The sequence below is a fragment of the Alosa pseudoharengus genome, unplaced genomic scaffold (assembly GCF_046254945.1).
Source record: "Alosa pseudoharengus isolate Yale_2024_CS ecotype anadromous, Long Island Sound unplaced genomic scaffold, YU_APseudo_1.1 YU_APseudo_1.1_scf_3, whole genome shotgun sequence".
NCBI lineage: Eukaryota > Metazoa > Chordata > Actinopteri > Clupeiformes > Clupeidae > Alosa > Alosa pseudoharengus.
In genome coordinates, this window is record NW_027468718.1 from 24,841,091 (window position 1) to 24,859,852 (window position 18,762).

Genomic DNA, 18,762 nt, shown 5'->3' on the forward strand with positions numbered 1-18,762 from the left:
AAATGTCTTTCAAGTGTTGCAAGGTCGCAGGTGTTCCCGTTTACTCCCATTGTATAGGTGTAGGTCAGATATATCAGCCGTTGATGTCATTACACTACACATGCAAGATTTGCTTGATATGTAGCTTACTTGTGTTACAAATTCATTGTCACTTCAGCAATATTGCAAAATCATTTTATTTTAGAATTCAGTTACCTTCGGTTTTGCACCTATGACTTCCAATTAAAATGGAAATTAACAGGAATGTGATATATAATTTAAATACAATGGAGGGAGTCCTAGCTTCCAGAAAGGCTTGTACTGTTGTCCTCAAAGTAGGGAAATCTTATAGGAAACACAATTCTTCAAAAATGATCCATTTTCATGTCAACATGATACAGATGGGATGTATTTTTTTGCACATCACAAGGCCAGGGCATGAGATTAACACCAAAGGTGCAATGGATTTATCATTTAGTTAGTCAAATGTTAATGTTACTTCTTTGTGTTTGTTAAGCTCTCTCAGTCATCTTGGGGATTAATGTAGAGTTTCAGCAGCCAGAGTATGAGGTTGCTAGGGATGATCCGGTCACCATGACATGCATTTTCCGGACCAAAATACCAAACAGTCCCACTGTTATAATCTCCTGGACAGCTGATGCGGATGACCCAACAGAGCCACAGGTGACACTGTACAAGCGTTATGGCATATGTTCACATCACAACTTTTTCTCCTAAATACTTCAAATGAATTGTCTCTTTGTTACACTGATTTCCTTTTAATGGGAATCAGGAAGATCTGTTGGACTTCATTCCTTTTACATTCCATGCTTTTCTTGCATATACAGATATCGATTGGAACTTTTTACCACCCTGGTAACCAGCTAGACATCAATACTGAATATGAGGGCAGAGTTACCATGACAAATGATGTAGCTGCTGGAATATCATCGCTGTCCTTCTCTCATGTCACCATGCAAGAGAACAGAGTTTTCCAATGTGCAGTGAAGATCCCTAAGGATAATGATGGCCAGCCAGCAGCCGCAACCAGACTGGTGGTACTGGGTGAGACACTATAACATGTTCTGAATGTTGACTTCTGTTACCTCTCAATTCAAAAGGGCTGATGGTTAAATGGCAGTTACACTTATGGTGGAACGATCAGTGAATGATAGTTCCACTTCTGATGGAAATCCATTTTAGTCCCATGCTCCCCCAAATGACCCTGAGCTATCAGTATTTAGTTTCTGGTTGCTGTTCAGAACATGCTACACAATGGAAAGCAACTCTGGACTTTTGTTTGCTCAATGATAGCTAATATCAATCAAAAATAAATCCATAAGCTTTTTAAATGTGATCTAACATGAAAGCTCTGTGCTCCGTGTCAAACAGAGGAAGGAGAGGATGTGGAAATACATTCAGGAAACTCAGGAAATTTCAGAAACAAAAGTAGGGCAGATCCAGTGCTATGAAAACTAGACCTACAGTGAGCATTAAGTGTAGTTTTACCTAAAAGTTTAAATAGCCAAGTCATTCTGACACAAATCTCGTTAAGGTAAATGCCAGATTTTTTGGAACATAATATATATAATAGATATACTGGTTAGCGCTTTAGACTTGTAACCGGAGGGTTGCCGGTTCGAACCCCGATCACAGGAATGGCTGAAGTGCCTTTGAGCAAGGCACCTAACCCCTCACTGTTCCCCGAGCGCCGCTGTAGCAGGCAGCTCATTGCGTCGGGATTAAGTGTGTGCTTCACCTCACTGTGTGCTGAGTGTGTTTCACTAATTCACAGATTGGGATAAATGCAGAGACCAAATTTCCCTCACGGGATATACTTATATACTATACTATATACAGTTTATAATTGTGCACAAATGTATAATAAATAAATGTTGAGAAAGTTAGTGAGTACAGGGCAATTCCACGGAAAATTTACTTTTTGTAACATCCATAACGCCAGTGAAATTCCTTGGCATTTGTATGATGTGAATGATAACATTCATTTTTTGTGCATTTTTTCTCATTTGCATTCTTCAGCCAAAAATAGCAAATGCTCAAATTTCATGTAATCATTCACATCATACCATACCATCACATTTTATTGGCGTTATGGATGTTACAAAAAATTTAATTTTCCATGGAATTGCCCTACAGCAGCCACTGATTATGAAAAAAGTGGCAGTCATATGAACCGTCAGTCACCTGATTTCTTTCAATTATCCATCCAACTGTTGGTCTTGCCAAGCTTAATTAATATTGTGTACAGAGGCAGACAAAGGACATGTTGGCCCAGAACACCTATCTAAAATGAATGCCTGTTTTCTCTCCATAGTTGCTCCATCTGTACCTGTCTGTAATGTCCAGGGTACAGCAGAGTATGGCCACAATATTAACCTAACCTGCAAGTCTGCGGAGGGGTCTCCACCTCCCACATACAAGTGGGAGAGATTTGACACCAGAAGTATCCCCCAACCCTTTCCACCAAGGACCACTGAGAGTATGTGTGTGCATGGTCACATGTGTTTTGTGTGTGTCCCTGGATATATTTTGTTCACCATTATTTTCTGTTATATTCTTTTTTTACTGTTAGTGTTTTAAATATGTTTTTTTCAATAGGCAATGGAGTTCTGTCTCTCTTCAATGTATCAAGGGAAACATCAGGATATTATAAATGCACCTCAACCAATAAGATTCGGTCAGTGTCATACAACATGACACTCAGTGTTATGCCACGTGAGTGTTGTTTTTAACCATATCCTTCAGGGCCATAGCAATGAGGAGAGGTGGGGTAGAAGTGGTTATTGTATTATCTGATATCTGATAGATGGATCTCAATTGATCAAACTTCTATGATCCTGCTGTAGCCCCATCACTCATGGTGTTTTGCATCTTTCTTTGACTGAACTCTCTCTTGAGGAGAATTTTTAGGTAGTTTAGGTTTGAGCTGGGATAGATCGGTTTTCAGTACAGGAGCTGGATAGAGGACATCTGTACTTCTGCAAAGGATATAGCCTTTTGCAACCAATTGCCATGTTTTATTGTCCATTTATTACATTCTTTCTCTCTGCAGCTTCCATGAACATCGGTTCCACAGCAGGTATCATCGGTGGTTGTGCTGCTGGACTAGTGGTCCTCCTCATTGTTGTGTATTGCTGCTGCTGTAGGAAAAAGAAGAACGCACCAGATCATGAAATGGGGTGCGCTTCTGACAACATATGTTTGTGTATTTTGTGTGTGTGTGTGTTTGTGTGTGTGTGTGTGTCAGTGTTGACTCAGCACAACTTATATAATAACTTTTTATAATAATTATTAACAAATAATTGTTTTCTAAACCCTGTAGAGATGCAGTTGAGTTCCATGATAAACCACCTTTGGAGACTGAAAATGAGAGTGATGGGATTCGGTATGAAGAGTCCAGAGAGGACACCATCAAACAACGCACCGGTTATCTAGTGGAGGATCGCAGTGATCGCTTTGACAATCACAACAGTGACACTGATGGTCGTCAAGGCGGCAATCGCTATGATGATCGCTATGAGGGCAGTCACAGCCGCTCTCGTGATCGACTTGATCGCCAAGAGGACAGTCGCAGTCGCTCCAGTGATCGACTAGATCGCTATGACGACACTCGCAGTCGCTCAAGTGATCGTCTTGACCGCTATGATGATGGTCGCAGTCGGTCCAGTGATCGACTTGATCGCTACGATGATGGTCGCAGTCGGTCCAATGATCGACTTGATCGCTATGATGACAGTCGTAGTCGCTCCAAAGAACACCTTGATCGCTATGACGACAGTCGCAGTCGCTCTAATGATCGACTTGACCGCTATGAGGGCAGACGAGATCATTATGACGATCGCAGTGGCCGCTACGAGGACCGACGTGATTACAGTGATCGTTACGAGGACAATCACACTCGATATGATGATCGGCGTAACTATGAGGACAATTGAGATAGTTATGATGATCATCGTTAATACCTGGATGGTCAGTTGATTGTCATGATGATCACAGAAATGGTCGGTAGGATGATCGTCTTATGGATTATGGCCCCTTTATGGGACTGAGACTGAGACTATCATACATTTCAAGCTTGTGCTTCAAATTGTCTTTTATTTTATGCTTACAAGGATTAGGCAATTTAGAAGTTTGTGTTTTTTATTTACTATTGCAATAGCTTTCTTACCATTGGCAACTGGTAATGTAAGTGCAGTTATTATTTGTGGATTAACATCAAATTAATGTTCATTTTAACTTCAGGAATTTTTAAGTGTTGTATCATGCTTGTGTGTCTCCATAGTGATGGTCTACTTAATCCATGATTATGCTTTACTTAAGTCATGTGTGCAAATCATTTTAGAAATTGAGTAGCATTTATTAGATCTACATATAAAAGTATTGTTTTGTTTGCTTTTCTTTTGTAACTTTGATATCATTTTAATAAAAATCTTGATGTTTGCTGATGAAATAGAAAAATATTCATGAGATATGCAGCAAAATGTATTGAATATCATTGATTAGTATGTTAATTCATATTTGTTAAAATATATTACTTTTGAATAGGGATGTTTGCTTGTCGTTCAGCAATTGCGGTAAAGCAGGGTTCACCTAGGCCCAGGCTAGGTTTAGGCCTTTCAAAACAATGTATAATCTTCATCTGGAATGAGAATGGGATTACAAGATTTTAAACTTGTAGATATTTATCAAACCTTCTCAGGAGATGGCAGCGTATTTTGTTTCCCTGTGCAATTATGTTAGGGCTATAATACCCGATTATGAAAATCTTGCACTGTAAATTCAAGACTGTTCTATCACAAGTAGGGGGTCGTTTTCATAGTTTATTAGGCTACACTTATATAGGCTACATTGTATGTTAGGTGCAGGTGTGGATTGCCCATTGAAATCACCACATCTGTAATACTGTCCTGTATGCCTGTAATTGTTGTCTTTAAATGGTGAGGTGGGTAGGATATTTTACCCACGGTCCTTGCTGAAGCCATACAGCACCCCTGTTTTTGAAGTGGTATAGTCCTTAGTCCTGGATTGACTGCGTCTTGCTTATTCCTGCACAGAGCCTGAGAAAGAGGTGGAACGCGGTTTGAGAATGAGATGGACTGAACTTCTATAAATGTCCGTTTTATTATTCGGAAATGGCCTTGACGTTGAGTTGGATACTTTTAATGTTTTTCTTTGGTAAGTTTGTCATTTTCGGTGTCGATTCAAAATCCTTAAATCGAGTAGCAGGTCGCGCAACAGGTTGATTCCAGTGGTGGGTAGCGTTGGCTATCCCCGTCAAAATATCTTTGTCTTGAAGTTCTTGTAACCAGTGATTTAATGGATGTAGATAATTTATTTTTAATTGCCATGTTTAATATCGACTGCAGGCTAAAGGTTCTGTATTTTTTCTGTTGACCAGCAAAAAACAAGCAGCACTCTTATAGAATAGGCTAAACGTACGCTATTGCGGTTTTTTTTATGCTGGTTGATATAGCCTAATAATTACAGTTTTAAGTGGGGTCATATCTTCATAGCCTATGCCGTTTGCCTCTTACTCAAGGACGAATTTAAAAGTAGCCTAGCCTAGGATAACCTATTTCCAATAGGGGGCCTACCGTTATCTCCCGTTAAGTTTCATTTTTCGATTCGGTATCCTACTAGAGTTTTGACTATAAATTGAGTTTGAATTTGAGAACTGAGAAATTATTTGGCCTATATGATAGGCCTACGTGTTGACTGGTCTTCCACCAATCTTTAATTAAGGAACACAGTTGCCCAGTTTAACTGTTGGAATGCTGCTTTTCATTCCAGCTTTCGATACATTCTTGATCGTTGGTCTTGATCTTGAATGTTGCATTTCTACAGAGGCCTATCAGATTGCTTACTGTTTGCTATGAAAATTTCCATTAGGTTGAAATGGGAGATGTAAAGCTCTTTTGGAGATGGAGAGTCATTTTGCTCTGAAAGTGTTAATATAAACTCTAAAGGTAAAACAATCTAAGTATTGCTTATTTGAACACAGAGGTACCCATTTACATTGTTATGAAGGAAGCTTAGATAGCAACAGCTGGAGGGTTTCTACTTCACTTGGAAGAGGTGAGAGACTTGTATTATTGCTGTGAGCTAGACTGGCATATTTGAAATGGCTTGGTTTAAATCTCTAACGGGCAAATGGGTGTTCATGCCTGACTAGGCCAGTGAGTTTATCTCATTGGCTAGGAGTTTTGTCTCCCCCTCAACTACCCCTCCTGCACAGGATCCTTTGGAGGGGTGGGAAAAGGAGGGGGGTCTCCCTAATGCCAAACAATGAGTCAGAACAGGGAACAAAAGGACAAAGGGAAGGACTGGACAACCCTGCAAGTGAAAATTTAGTACTGAACTCTAGCGTCTTGCCAACCTGTTCTGTCTCCCATTTTAGAGTCATCTCCTTTCTCAATAGCCAATGCACTAGATAAACCTTGCAGCATTCCAGATCTGGACTACCTCTGAGAAATGACTGATGGCTGAATTTGAAGCACAAACGCCCTTGTTGAGTATCTGTATTGAACATGCGTCACACACTTCCTCTCCTCTGGGAAAGTTTAGGCTTTGCTTCCTCAACTCCAATCAGATAGTTTGAGAGATGATGACAAGCACTGCACCACATCTATTACTTCTCTCTCTCTCTTTCCGTCTTTGTCTGACTTTTTTACCCCCACACCCAACTGCCTCATACCTCTGTGCACCCCCCACACACAGTGGAATGTAACCTCTCTGCCTCTGCCTGGTTCAGGAGAGGAGATCAGGCCAGTGCACTCCTCATTTTGTCCAGCTCACTGCTCCGCTTTCTCCCACACACGAGTCTTAGAAAAGCACCCCGGATTACTTGGGCCAGATGTTTTTGGGCGTTGGTGTTTTCAGTTCATCACTCCCCTCTTTTTCTCTCTATCTCAGACACACTCTCCTCTCTCTGATCTTTTGAAGATAAAGAGTACTCTCTTGTTGACAAGGCCTCCTCTTTGACAGGAAGAAAGGAGGCACAGTTTGACTGGGTAATAAATATGAAAACACAAGCCTGTAACTGGATCTGATTCTTTCAGAGTGAGGGGACCCTCTATGGTTTTAAAAGTCCTCCGTTCCAACACTATTTCTTTTCAAGTTTATGGATCAGTAATCTATCATCCTTTATATACTGATTATATTGTCTCATGTCTGTTATGATCAAATGAAGGGCAGTATGATTTAAAGCATTATGTGTCTGAACTTTGATCTAACGTCTCTCTCCCACTCTTTCTTTATTTCTCCCCCTCCGTCAGCGTTGAGCTGTAATGGTGTTGACGTGCTGGTGCGAGAGAACAAGAAGTTCGCCACGCTCTTCCAGTCGGTGGTGCTCCCATGTCAGTACTCCACGCCCTCCACCCAGAAGGCCGTGGTGCAGTGGTGGTACAAGTCCTACTGCACAGACCGCACGCGCGACTCCTTCTCCTTTCCCGAGACCCTGGGGGTCCGCGCCTCCGAGCTGGGCTCCAAGTCCCATTTGGAGTGTGCAGACAGCACCCGCACCGTCCACATCGTGGCCTCCGGACAGGGGGCCTCCCAGACGCTGTCGCCACAGTACAAGGGGAGAGACATCTCCATCATCAACCGTAATGGCTCTTTATTCACTTGTGTAGAAACTAATTTAGCTGCTTTCAAAATTGTTTGTGAACATTCAAACGTACACACATAAATAAATACGCATAGGCAGATGAAATGAGTGCTTATTCTAAGCAGTGACCTCAGTTCCTGTTGTTTGGGATATGATCCAGTGGGACCTTTTTTACGTATTCTTGTTCCTTTGGAGAAAGATTATAAGCACATACAGCTGCATTGTGTGAACAAGGGAGAAATATCCCTTTCCAGCAAAGACTGGGGCAGTGAGTGTACATGTTCACTCCCCCCAGCAGGAAACATAGCCGATTGTGCTTGGCTTTTCCTGTTCCCCTAAATAGGTCTGTATTCTCTCTGCGGCACAAAGGAGCAGGCAACACTCTAAACAGATACCCCCACACGACACCACCTCACTCACCCAGACCCAGTATTAGTGCCCTTATCACAAGTAAACACTCTCGTCCTTCTTCTCCTATCACTGCCGCCAACCCCTAGGTCTTTCTTTGTCTAACACAGTGGAAAAGGTTGTGGAATAACAAGCGTTATTTATTACTGTCTTTGTGTGTGGAGCTGTTTGATTAATTAATATCTGAATGACCTTTGGCCTTTGTTTACCTTACCCTGGCAGAGGCGGACTTGCGCATCGGAGAGCTGCAATGGGGAGACAGCGGCGTGTACTACTGCAAGGTGGTCATCGCCGACGATGTAGTGGGCCAGAACGAAGCGTATGTGGAGCTCCTTGTAATGGGTGAGTCGCCTGAGGAAGTGAGTCATTATTTCGGACAGGAAACTCCGTCGGCTGGTCTGAGGGAGTGTTTGCTTGCAGTGCTTAACGGTATACTGACCCCGCAGGCCATTTCCTCTGATCCTGCAATCTAGATAGCCCACATTCCTTGCATCTTCCCTCTTCTTCCTTCCTCCTGCAACTCCTGTTCTGTTCAATGATGGGCAGGATCTGGATCATGGCACACGGCGGCTACCCCCTAACACAATGAAGGCGTTGTTTGTTGGTCTTAAATGAGGACAAAATGCTGCATGTTTGTGTGTGTGTGTGTGTGTATGTATGCGCATGCACACTCCTGTCTGTTTGGAATGTTTTTGTTGTTGTTTTTTTTGTCGTTGTGGCCGTTGGAGTACCAACTGCGGAGCCCTCATCGGCACCAGTGTCTGAGTTCCGAAGGGCCCTTACAAGAGCTGCCATGACGACTGCTGAATGGCGCATGCCTCTCGGCAGGGCTCCGCTCCTCAAAGAGAGCCTCTATTGTTCTGCGCTCCCGCTAAAGCCAGTGTAGCTTAGTGAAGCCGTCCCATATCAGAGGCAGGGGAAGGTATGTTTGTACAGCCCAGGAGAGCCACATGTAGCCTGGCTTCACTGCTATGGCCGCACAGACAGAATTCCAAGGACCCTCCTCGCCAGACAAAAGAAAAATAGCTCGTAGTTATTGACTCGAGCAATGTAAGCTACTTCTTAAGCCATTTCCATGGAAACCGAGGGCTCCTGCGAGGCCAAAGGACCTCTGTTGTGGAGTCCAAAAAAGATGAGGTGGACAGAGGGGCAGGAGGGAGACAAAGAAGGACAGACTTTGGGACAGGATCTTGAGGGAATTATTGTAAACTCTTGACGAATGTAACAAGCTTTTCCTGGCTTGAGTAATCAAGTTATAATTGACTTAGGAAAAGGTTGGGATGATCAGTGGCTTCTTTGTCTGAATGAGCAACAGGTTGATTCAGCTGTTACAGTACAATCAGATGACTGAAACCTCCCTTTAGAATGCCTTTAGTCATCGGCCTCTCCTTTTAGCGCTTGGTTCTTTCTTTTTCTTTCTGCCTTATCTACTCTTCCCCCTCCCTTACTTCTCCCCCTGCTGTTCCGTGTGACCTCTCTCTCTCTCTCTCTCTCTCTCTCTCTCTCTCTCTCTCGCTCTATGTCTACCTCTGGGCTTCAGGTTCAGTGTTTTCTAAGACTCTCCAGTTTCGCTGCTGATGACTGAGAGGTTGAGCATGTGGCTATTTCTCTCCCTCACGCCTGCTTATTCAGCAGTGACATGACTAGAGCTTAAATCTGCAATGACAGCTAACCAGCCTGTGTCCTACAGCAGTCAGGGGGAGAGGTGGTGGGTGGGGGAACAGGGGGAGGTGAGGAGGGGGGCATTATGTGCGGTTGAAGTGAGTAAGCTGCTTTTAAACTCACAAACAGTCATGGCACCATGGAGATGGCAGATAGTTACAACTGTGTATGTATTATATCAAGGTGACGCATTGCTGTTGCAGTATCTATGGCACATTCAGCAGTAAGCCAGGTGTTTTTTGGGGAGGAATATGTTGCTATCTATGGGTGCATGTCATCAGGAGATAAGACCAGCTAGATTTGGGCTGCTAGCTCTTCCACTTTGACTAATGTTGTTAGTGTAAGGGTTTTGATAACACTCAGATGATGTGGGAGGATGACTGTGTTCTCTCCTGGCTCGGTGGGAGTGTTTTTTAGCTGCCTTTTTTTGGGAACATTAGCAACATTGAGGTCAGTTTAAACTGTGACAATTCTCTGTTGTCATTAGCTATGTGAGAATATGTGTCTCTCTGGGGAGTGACCCTTTCATGCAAAGTCCTGATCCAGTCGTAGTGGGAGGGAATTGAAGGATGGATCTCTGTCTGTCCAGTGTTGATTGGACAGTCAGGTAGGACACCCATAGCTTCCTAACAAAGCCGGCACTGTTGCCGTGGAGATGACGCTCCCATAACCCCCATTTGCCTGAAAACTAATGAGTGGGGGAGTGCTTAATTAGACCCATAATTCCTCCATGTCTGCCCCCCTTTTGTGTGCTCAAACTGTACCCTTTCCACCCTGCCCCTGCCCCCCCACACCACGCTCCTCTGCCTGTCCCCATGGCAAGCCTCTCTGGGCCCCACAACCATCTGTAGAAACGGATCTGCTGTTGGGGCTAAATATAACCCTACTGCAAAAGTTCCCAGGAACAAACAACTTCCTACCTGCTGCCACCCAACCATGGACCTCATATTGGATTAAGTATTTTAATTAAGAAATCTGAAGAAAAGCTCATTTACTTACTGCGGCTGTTGGCTCACATTGATATGTGTAAGACTGGTGTTTTTCGGCAGGGCATGTTCTGGTGAGCAGATGTGCTAAAGATAGGTGGTGTCTCTTAGAGGTGTTTCATGGATGTCATATAAGCATGAGTAAAATGAAGCGCTCACGCAAGCCTGAGACTAAAATGAGTGGTGCCAGACATGCCTCATCCACACAGTCCAAGTGTGTTGTTTACGGTGTCACATCAAACAAGCATCAGTGCTCCTGCTCCAGTTCCCTCTCAGCTAAAATTAGTTTCACTGCTCGTGAGAGGATACTTTGCTCTCTGAACCCTAACACTTGCCCTTACCGTCAGAGAAGTCATTCCAAGCGTAGGTTCTGATCATATTCACAACACTCACACATGCTGATTCAGTTCCACCTCAAAAAAAAACATCACCCATACACTGAAATAGAACATTCTTTGTTGCATGCATGCATGATGTAACGTTTCTTTGAATGCTTAGAATTTCTCTTTGAATCTGTTTTTAGGGAAACTCTTGCCATTCTGTTTATTCGCTAACTCTCGATAGTCAAGCTCTATCACAAGCTTCTCTGCATCATCACTTCCTCCTCCTGTTCGCCCTTTTTTGCCGAGTCTGACCTCTGCCCTTTATCTCTTCGCTGCCAGCCTGTCGGCCGCCGCTCACCTGTGCTCTCCCTTTCTCTCTAGGTAGGACAGGTGAGCTGGACGATATCCTGCCTGAGTTTGATATGGAGATAATGCCAGGTATGGCGGCTTCCTCTCTCCCTTCCTCTCTCCTGCTCTCTCCAGCAGTTTCTCTTCTGCTGCTGCCTGCTAGGAGTGCTGCAGTTTCCCCTCCACTGGCTCTCTTCTCACTATGCCTCTGTGATTCATTCTCTCCAGCTCTATAGAGTAAGCCACTAATGAGTCATGAGACTAACGTTTTCAATCAAACACAGGACACTCGCTTGTACCATCCACTGTCCCAATAGCTGATTAGCTTGTGGTATTTATTAATTGTATTGCATTGTAGACCCTTGTCGGTAGAATATCTAATGAACAAGGGATGATTGGAGTGAGTTAGATAACAGGAAGTCCCTCATTATGCTGGTGGGTTTGCCCAACTTTTTGAGATAGCATCAGAGGCAAACATCCACACCCCAGCCCATCAGCTCAAGATTAAGGGATCAGAAAAGAGAAATACAGTGGCCTATTGAGGACATATCTGAGTGCCTGACAAGCATTGTTTTGTTGACATTTTACCTGGATACAGAGACCTACAGAGACCTGAAATTTACTCTTTTCTGAAAAGAGTGTTTTCTGAAATTCAAATTAAAATAGTTTAACAATTTATAAATATCACCTGTCCAAAATAGTTGTTATAAGTTCTTAACATGGTTTATAATGTGATCATCTGTAGGTAGTCTATAACACCTTAGTGTTTATTAGTCTAATTGATTTAGTAGGTTTAGAAATGCAGAGCTCCATTCCATGTGAGTGGTGTTGTAATGGTGGGCTCCGCCTGCTGGCGTGTGTCTGTTCCAGAGTGGCTGTTTGTGGGGGCTGTAGTGCTGGGCAGCATCCTCTTCCTGTTACTGGTGGGCATCTGCTGGTGCCAGTGTTGCCCTCACTCCTGCTGCTGTTACGTGCGCTGCTGCTGCTGTCCAGAAACCTGCTGCTGCCCACGCCATCGTGAGTGACACACACACACACACACACACAGAGACACATACATACATACACACCACACAAGGCATATAAATATATTTCATGTACACACACATTAACATGTACACAGATAAATAAACTGGTATATACTGCACGTGTGTACAGGTACCTTATATTTATATTTGTATATATGTAAAGCCCTGGTATACCCTGAGGCTGTTATAGTTCTAATGTTATTATAATACAATATAAGCAATATCAATTTCAATACTTACATACAGGTAATGAGCTAATCTACACCAAAAAGTAGTTAAACACATTACTAATGGAGAGACAGATGCAGAATGACACATAGCGGATGGCTGAATGACAGCCATATAGACAGATGCTGAAGAGCTGCACAAATAGTGGTGTGACTAATAGGGCTCGTGGTTTCTTTGAGCAAGCCTCTGTGTAGGCGTAACACTTTACTGGGATAGTCCGCCCGCAGAGATGATCTCTTACCATTTAAGTTCAGTATGTAAAATTTTGTGGAAAAATTAAGTATAAGTATATATACTCTTTTGATCCTGTGAGGGAAATTTGGTCTCTGCATTTATCCCAATCCATGAATTAGTGAAACACACTCAGCCTACAGTGTACACACAGTGAGGTGAAGCACACACTAACCCGGAGCAGTGAGCTGCCTGCTACGGGGGCGCTTGGGGAGCAGTGAGGGGTTAGGTGCCTTGTTCAAGGGCACTTCAGTCATTCCTACTGGTAGGGGTTCGAACCGGCAACCCTCCGGTTACAAGTCCGAATTGCTAACCAGTAGGCCACGGCTGGCCCCACTTACTGAATTTCACAATTCTGAATTTCTGAATCACAATTACTGAACATCAATATAACCAAATCCAACCCTTAAGCACAAACTGTAGTTCACATAGTGTCAACAGATGGTTTGTTGATTATTATTATTATTATTATTATTATTATTATTATTATTATTATTATTATTAATGATAATAATAATAAGCTTTATTTGTATAGCACCTTTCATACACAGAATGCAGCTCAAAGTGCTTTACATTTGGAGCACTTAACACAATAATGTCTTAGCATCTGTATCTACAGTCTGTGGGCGGACTATCCAAGTAAAGTGTTTTATATTTTATAGCCCCAACTGACTTTTAATAAACTTTTATAGTCCCAACTGACTTTTAATAAATAGGAGACTTAATTAGAATGAGTTAGGTGGCAAGGTATTACAGAACTCCCAAACACACACACACCCATGTCAGTGTCTTTATACATGTGCACCACTGATGACAATGTGATGTGCTGCGCTCCAGTGTATGAGGCAGGAAAGATGATCAAGAGCACCCAGCCCACCCCCATCCCCATGTATGCGCCCTACTACCTGCCCGGCGTCCCCACCATCGTCCCCCAGCCCTCCCTCTCTATAATCGAGCCCAAGATGGCCTCCGTCCCCCCGTCTGTGGACCACAGCGGCCCTGGAGGTGAGTGAGCCTCTTTTCCTGTGGTGTGGGGTCCTGATCAGGCTCCTACCCCAGTCAGTCTGCTTATCAAGCTAAGCTTCTATAGTGAGGCTTTGTAGGTTAGTCCATTTGGTCAGTCCTTTACTCCGAAAATTCAGTCCAATACTAATGTTCACTAACATCATTGTAGATTGTCATTCAAGTTCATCTTAATCCTCTAACTATGTGTCTCTTTTCAAGTCTCTTTCTTAAATCACATGATGTAGTATCTTTTATATTTCAGTGTTTTTTATTTTAAGAAGAAAGACTGGTGACAATTGGTTAGTGTGGTTTCTGTAAGAGGGCTGAAAGCAAGGGAAAATCAGTTGACCTCATAAAGGGGATGTTTGATCTGGAGTGGCTGACCGTGTGAATGTCTGGAAAGCCCACCGTGTGAAGTGAGTAGGTTGTGGATGACGAACACAGAGGTGTGTGTGTGTGTGTGTGAGAGAGAGAGAGAGAGGGGGGCGAGAAGAGAGAAAGAAAGAGAATTTACCTATAGTCCATCTAGTCTCTGTGTGTGTCCACAGTGCGCAGTGGTTATCGACTCCAGTCAAGTCAGGGTCAGGACTCTATGAAGGTTGTGTACTACATAGAGAAGGAGCTTGCACAGTTCCAGCCCACCCCGATGACAAACCATAAATGTAAGCCTGTGTGGAGTTAGCCTAATTCTTTGCAATCATGTGACCTTGTGTGTGTGTGTGAGAGAGAGAGAAAGAGAGTGGATTTGCTTGTGCACGAGTCTGTGTGTGAGTGTTAGCAGTAGCTGTAGCTGTGTGTGTGTGTGTGTGTGTGGGGGGGGGGGGGGTTGTTTGTAGATCAAAGGTCAGGTGAAACGTTTGCATTTATGGCCCATGCCACCCTTTCACTTTCCCTTTTTCCACTCTCATACTCTCTAGCCTTTGTCTATAGATTTGCATGCATTTTGTTACGTGTGTCATGTCTGTCAAGTGAATGTCACTGTACCCGTCCACAGACAAGTACTGAACATTTTCATGTGTTCATGACCTTGATATCAGTAGTCCACTACAGTGACTTTTAGGACGGAATGTTTTCTTCCTAAGTCTTGTATAGTCAGGAGGTTTGACCAGAGAGGGTTAAAGCTAGTAATCAAGGATCTTTGGTTTGACTGTTGCATCACTCGAGAGTAACATAGCGTGTTGAGTCATTTTGAGTCACTGGAATATAAAGAGAGAACAGTGTCATCATAACTGTGGAATTCGGTCTCCACACGGTCCTAAATTGCACATTACATTTCAGCTGCTGGAAGTGTATCAGAATTAAGCTCTCTGCACGAGGGCGATACAGATTTCCGGCAGACCTATCGGCAGGTGCAGAGGAAAGCTCTTCCACCAATCAGTGACTTTGATGATGAGCCGCGTGTCCGGACGGGTTCCACCTCCCATGGACACCGGTCCACACGCTACCCCAGCAACCACACAGAGGAGCACCATGATGGCAGGTGTGTTTGGGTGTGCGTGTTTGTGTGTGTGCATGCATGTAGTTGTGTGTTTATGTTGTTCTTATTACACTATATACACTATCTGGGTTTCTACGTTAACTGTATCCTCAACTGCAGGTGGAACCCTCGCTCGGAGCACTTGCAGAGGAAGGCCTTCGGCACCAGGGGGCGCACTGGCTCTCTGGACGAGCTAGAAGAGTTTGCCAGGTCCTACGGGGATCATGGCCGCCGGGGCGAGGCCAGAGACCTTGAGCGCGACTACGACCTGGAGCTCAGGCCACGGGACAACTATCCGACCTATCGGGCCGGCTCGCCGAGGCGCTACCGCGATGATGACGGCGGTGGCAGCGGTGGCTGGCATAGCCGTCATAGCCCACCGCCGTCGCCGCGGAAGCGGCGGGACACGGCCGACAGCGAGCGGCGCGGGCCCCGCAGCAACTCCTACGACGACACGTTCCTGAACACGCTGCTGGAGCGCAAGGCCCGGGGCGGGGGCGGGAGGGGGGCGCGGGGGGAGGGGGACGACAGTGACACGCCCTCCAAGGGCAGCTCCAAGAAGAGCAGCGACTGCTACTACAGCCGCTCGCCCAGCAACAGGCCTGAGGAGGATGACCCGTTGCCTCCGTACACGGAGCTGGTGCTTGAGCGGAACCGGGCCCTCAGTCCACCCAAACCGCCCGATCGCTACCGGACTGTGGACCCCAGTACGCAGCCTTTCTCGTACACGCGGCCCGCTAACGGGCAGAGCATGGCCCACACCTTGCAGGAGCGGCGTGATGACCGTGACAAGTCCAGGAAAGTGGTGAGTTATCTGTAGGAGAAGGTGGCCATCCGAATTGGCGGCCTTGAGTTACTGTAAAAGCTAAGCTTTAAAGATGCCTTGCTATGGAGCTGAAGACACCAGCAAAAACTCAGAGCTTCAGATATGCAGGAATGCCTTCTGTATTAAAGCTACACATCCAAGATGTTCAATCTTCAGCATCAGTTCAGCAGCCTTATCAGAAAGTAAGCCTACAGTACCTCACATTTGCGAGCAGGAGGAAGCAGGTGGTCAGTCCTTAGTGCTCAGGAATAGCCGGTTACTCTGTGTAATAAACAGGACCAACTCCAAGCAGCCCTGGGCGTTGACGAAATAGGAAATATCTGATGCTCTTACCTCAGAGTCGCATAACCAGCATCTTAACATCAGTCAGGTTATAAGAGGCCTCTAAGCCAAAATAGGAAGTGGACATAACTTTTTGCACCAGTTATGCTGTAAATTTGATCTGTGTGTGTTGCCAAACTGTATGTGTCTTATTGAAAAGTATTTTTACCACTGTAGTCATTTATGAACAGAAATTATCTATTGAATATAAAAGATTATCTATTAAGATGATATTGTGAATATACAAGTTGATTTGATTTTTCTGTGTTTTTAGCACTGTCATAATTGGTTAGCATTTTTATTTGTATTTTATTTTGTTCATGTTATTGTTTTATAATTGCCTAAATGTACATAACACATACCTAACAGACCTTACTAACCGAGCATGAGCTGCATGTTTGCCGTGGATCCTCACAACTCACTGACATACCTGACTAATCGAGCTTGACCATCACGATAACAGGGTCCCTAATGTCTGGCATTTGGTGTTTTTTAACAGAACACTCATCTAAGCAGAGACTCTCTCATAGTATGACTCCACCAGAGAAGCTTGCGGGCGCAAAGCGCCAGTCACACACAGCAGACTAACTAAGCAGCAGATACGCCAATCTGCCCGAGATCCAGCGATCAGACTGACTGAGAGGAAAATAACTGGATAACTTACCCAGAGGACACAAGGATTGTGTGTGTGTGTGCGTGTGTGTGTGTGTGTGTGTGTGCGTGCTCGCGCACCTATGTGTGTGTGCGTGCGTGTGTCAATATACATAAGTGTGCATATGCACATGTATTTCTGTGTATTTACATATGTTACCTAACCTGACTAAGTGCCGTGTGTGTGTGTGTGTGAGAGAGTGGTAAGATGTGCAACCCTCCTAGCCCACTTACCATCTCCTTGTCTTCTTGAAGTCATGCCTTTATATGCTCCCGAAAAAAGGAACACTAATGATTGTGATTGTTTTCTTTTTCAATCTGTACAATGACCATGCTGCATCCAATAACAGTTACACACTGCAAGGGAGCAGTAGTCACATAATGGGCTATGTTACAACAGCACATTATTGTGTGGACTTGCTGTGGAGCTTTTCTGTGCTGACGCTTCTCTAGAAGCTCAGTGTCACCTACACTCTTAAAACGAATGTGTTGAAAACAACACAACTGGCGTTGTTTTTTTAACACATCTCTGTGTCCAGATAGGGACAACACATTTCTTTTAAGAGTGTACAAGTTTATTTCTTTTTATGTACTGTAAGTGCACACACTCTAAAAAATGCTGGGTTATTTTTTCAACCCAAACGCTGGGTTGAGGCTGTTGGGTCGTTTTGTTTGGTTGTTTTTACTCATATTGGGTCATTTCTGTAACCCAGCTTGCTGGGTTGATAGTTTATCACTGCTGGGTTGATAGTTTAGGGCTGTGCTCCCCCCTGTCCCCCACCTGACGTGGAGTACACTACCCAGCACCAGGGTGACTTCAACACAGCTGCATAGTTATTTGAAGGTTGAGAGAAAAAAAATCGGCAGGCAGGCATATTCTTTCAACCGTCCAGTCCAGCAGCTGTCAACATGCAATGGAGATCAGGTGATTTCGGAAGGTATGTATCTGCTTTTATTTATTTATTTTTATCCAGACGGATTTTAAAAGTCCACCCAGAGACATACCCTTCGTGATATCAAGGAATATTCTGCCTGCCATTTCGTTCAGCTTCAAGCAGGTTAGCAGGTGTCATTCATTCCAGCTAATATTAGCTACTGTTAATGTTAAATCTACACAAAGACAGACTCATAAAACATATTTCTGTATTCACTGGGTAGGAACTGCTGAACAGAAACAAAACAAACTTTTACAACGAACTACAATTAGCATACCAGCAGCTGGTAGGTAACGTTAGCAGACTTGGAAACTTTATGCTAATTAAATATGCTTCGTGGCTAACGTTTGTTAACTAGCTAACACAGTCGAAGTAGTCTCAGTCTTCACAACACACGTAACTTACGATAATAATCATGCCAAACAACATCTTATTAAATCATTCAGGGTAGCCTCATATTATAGCCATGTAACTTACTGGGTGGTTCTTGGTGGTAACATTAACTTGGATTCACTAAGAATGTGTTAACATAGCTAGCTAACGTTAGCACTGCTGACTGTCAGCCTAATGTTAGGCTAACGTTAATGGTAATGTTATATGCTAGTGTTATCAAGCTCATCTGACATAAAAGCACGTTTTGTATTACCTACAACTCCATAATATAAGGTGGTCATGGTTTCCGAGTGTGTTGCACTAATAATTTGTCTCCTGGTGGATTTTTATGTCT

General features: G+C 43.9%; 2 protein-coding genes across 4 annotated transcripts; both read left to right on the forward strand.

Annotated features, from left to right (window-relative positions):
* Positions 1-284: 284 nt before the first annotated feature.
* Positions 285-4,254, forward strand: gpa33b (glycoprotein A33 (transmembrane), paralog b). The gene is made up of 6 exons (XM_076263693.1): positions 285-663; positions 828-1,044; positions 2,315-2,479; positions 2,599-2,715; positions 3,053-3,179; positions 3,323-4,254. Exons 1-6 carry the CDS (start codon positions 574-576, stop codon positions 3,933-3,935), a joined length of 1,329 nt encoding a protein of 442 aa, XP_076119808.1. The 5' UTR covers positions 285-573; the 3' UTR covers positions 3,936-4,254.
* An 815-nt stretch (positions 4,255-5,069) lies between these two features.
* On the forward strand, positions 5,070-17,700 carry ildr2 (immunoglobulin-like domain containing receptor 2). 3 transcript variants are annotated; one of them, XM_076263690.1, is made up of 10 exons: positions 5,070-5,175; positions 7,275-7,604; positions 8,237-8,356; positions 11,367-11,423; positions 12,204-12,350; positions 13,658-13,825; positions 14,374-14,487; positions 15,104-15,305; positions 15,423-16,107; positions 16,949-17,700. In XM_076263690.1, the coding sequence occupies exons 1-10, from the start codon at positions 5,133-5,135 to the stop codon at positions 16,982-16,984; spliced, it is 1,902 nt and encodes a 633-aa protein (XP_076119805.1). In that variant the 5' UTR covers positions 5,070-5,132; the 3' UTR covers positions 16,985-17,700. The 3 variants fall into 3 exon arrangements, with proteins under 3 accessions (XP_076119805.1, XP_076119807.1, XP_076119806.1); XM_076263692.1 differs by lacking the exon at positions 14,374-14,487; XM_076263691.1 differs by lacking the exon at positions 11,367-11,423.
* The last annotated feature ends 1,062 nt before the right edge of the window (positions 17,701-18,762 follow it).

Bases quoted from the DNA above. Each gene is read 5' to 3' on its own strand.
- gpa33b (XM_076263693.1), top strand. From the start codon at position 574: ATGACATGCATTTTCCGGACCAAAATACCAAACAGTCCCACTGTTATA. The intron at 664-827 runs GTGACACTGTAC...TTGCATATACAG, and splicing joins ATGACCCAACAGAGCCACAG to ATATCGATTGGAACTTTTTA. The intron at 2,480-2,598 runs GTATGTGTGTGC...TTTTTTCAATAG, and splicing joins TCCACCAAGGACCACTGAGA to GCAATGGAGTTCTGTCTCTC.
- ildr2 (XM_076263690.1), top strand. From the start codon at position 5,133: ATGGCCTTGACGTTGAGTTGGATACTTTTAATGTTTTTCTTTG. The intron at 7,605-8,236 runs GTAATGGCTCTT...TTACCCTGGCAG, and splicing joins AGACATCTCCATCATCAACC to AGGCGGACTTGCGCATCGGA. The intron at 15,306-15,422 runs GTGTGTTTGGGT...CCTCAACTGCAG, and splicing joins GAGGAGCACCATGATGGCAG to GTGGAACCCTCGCTCGGAGC.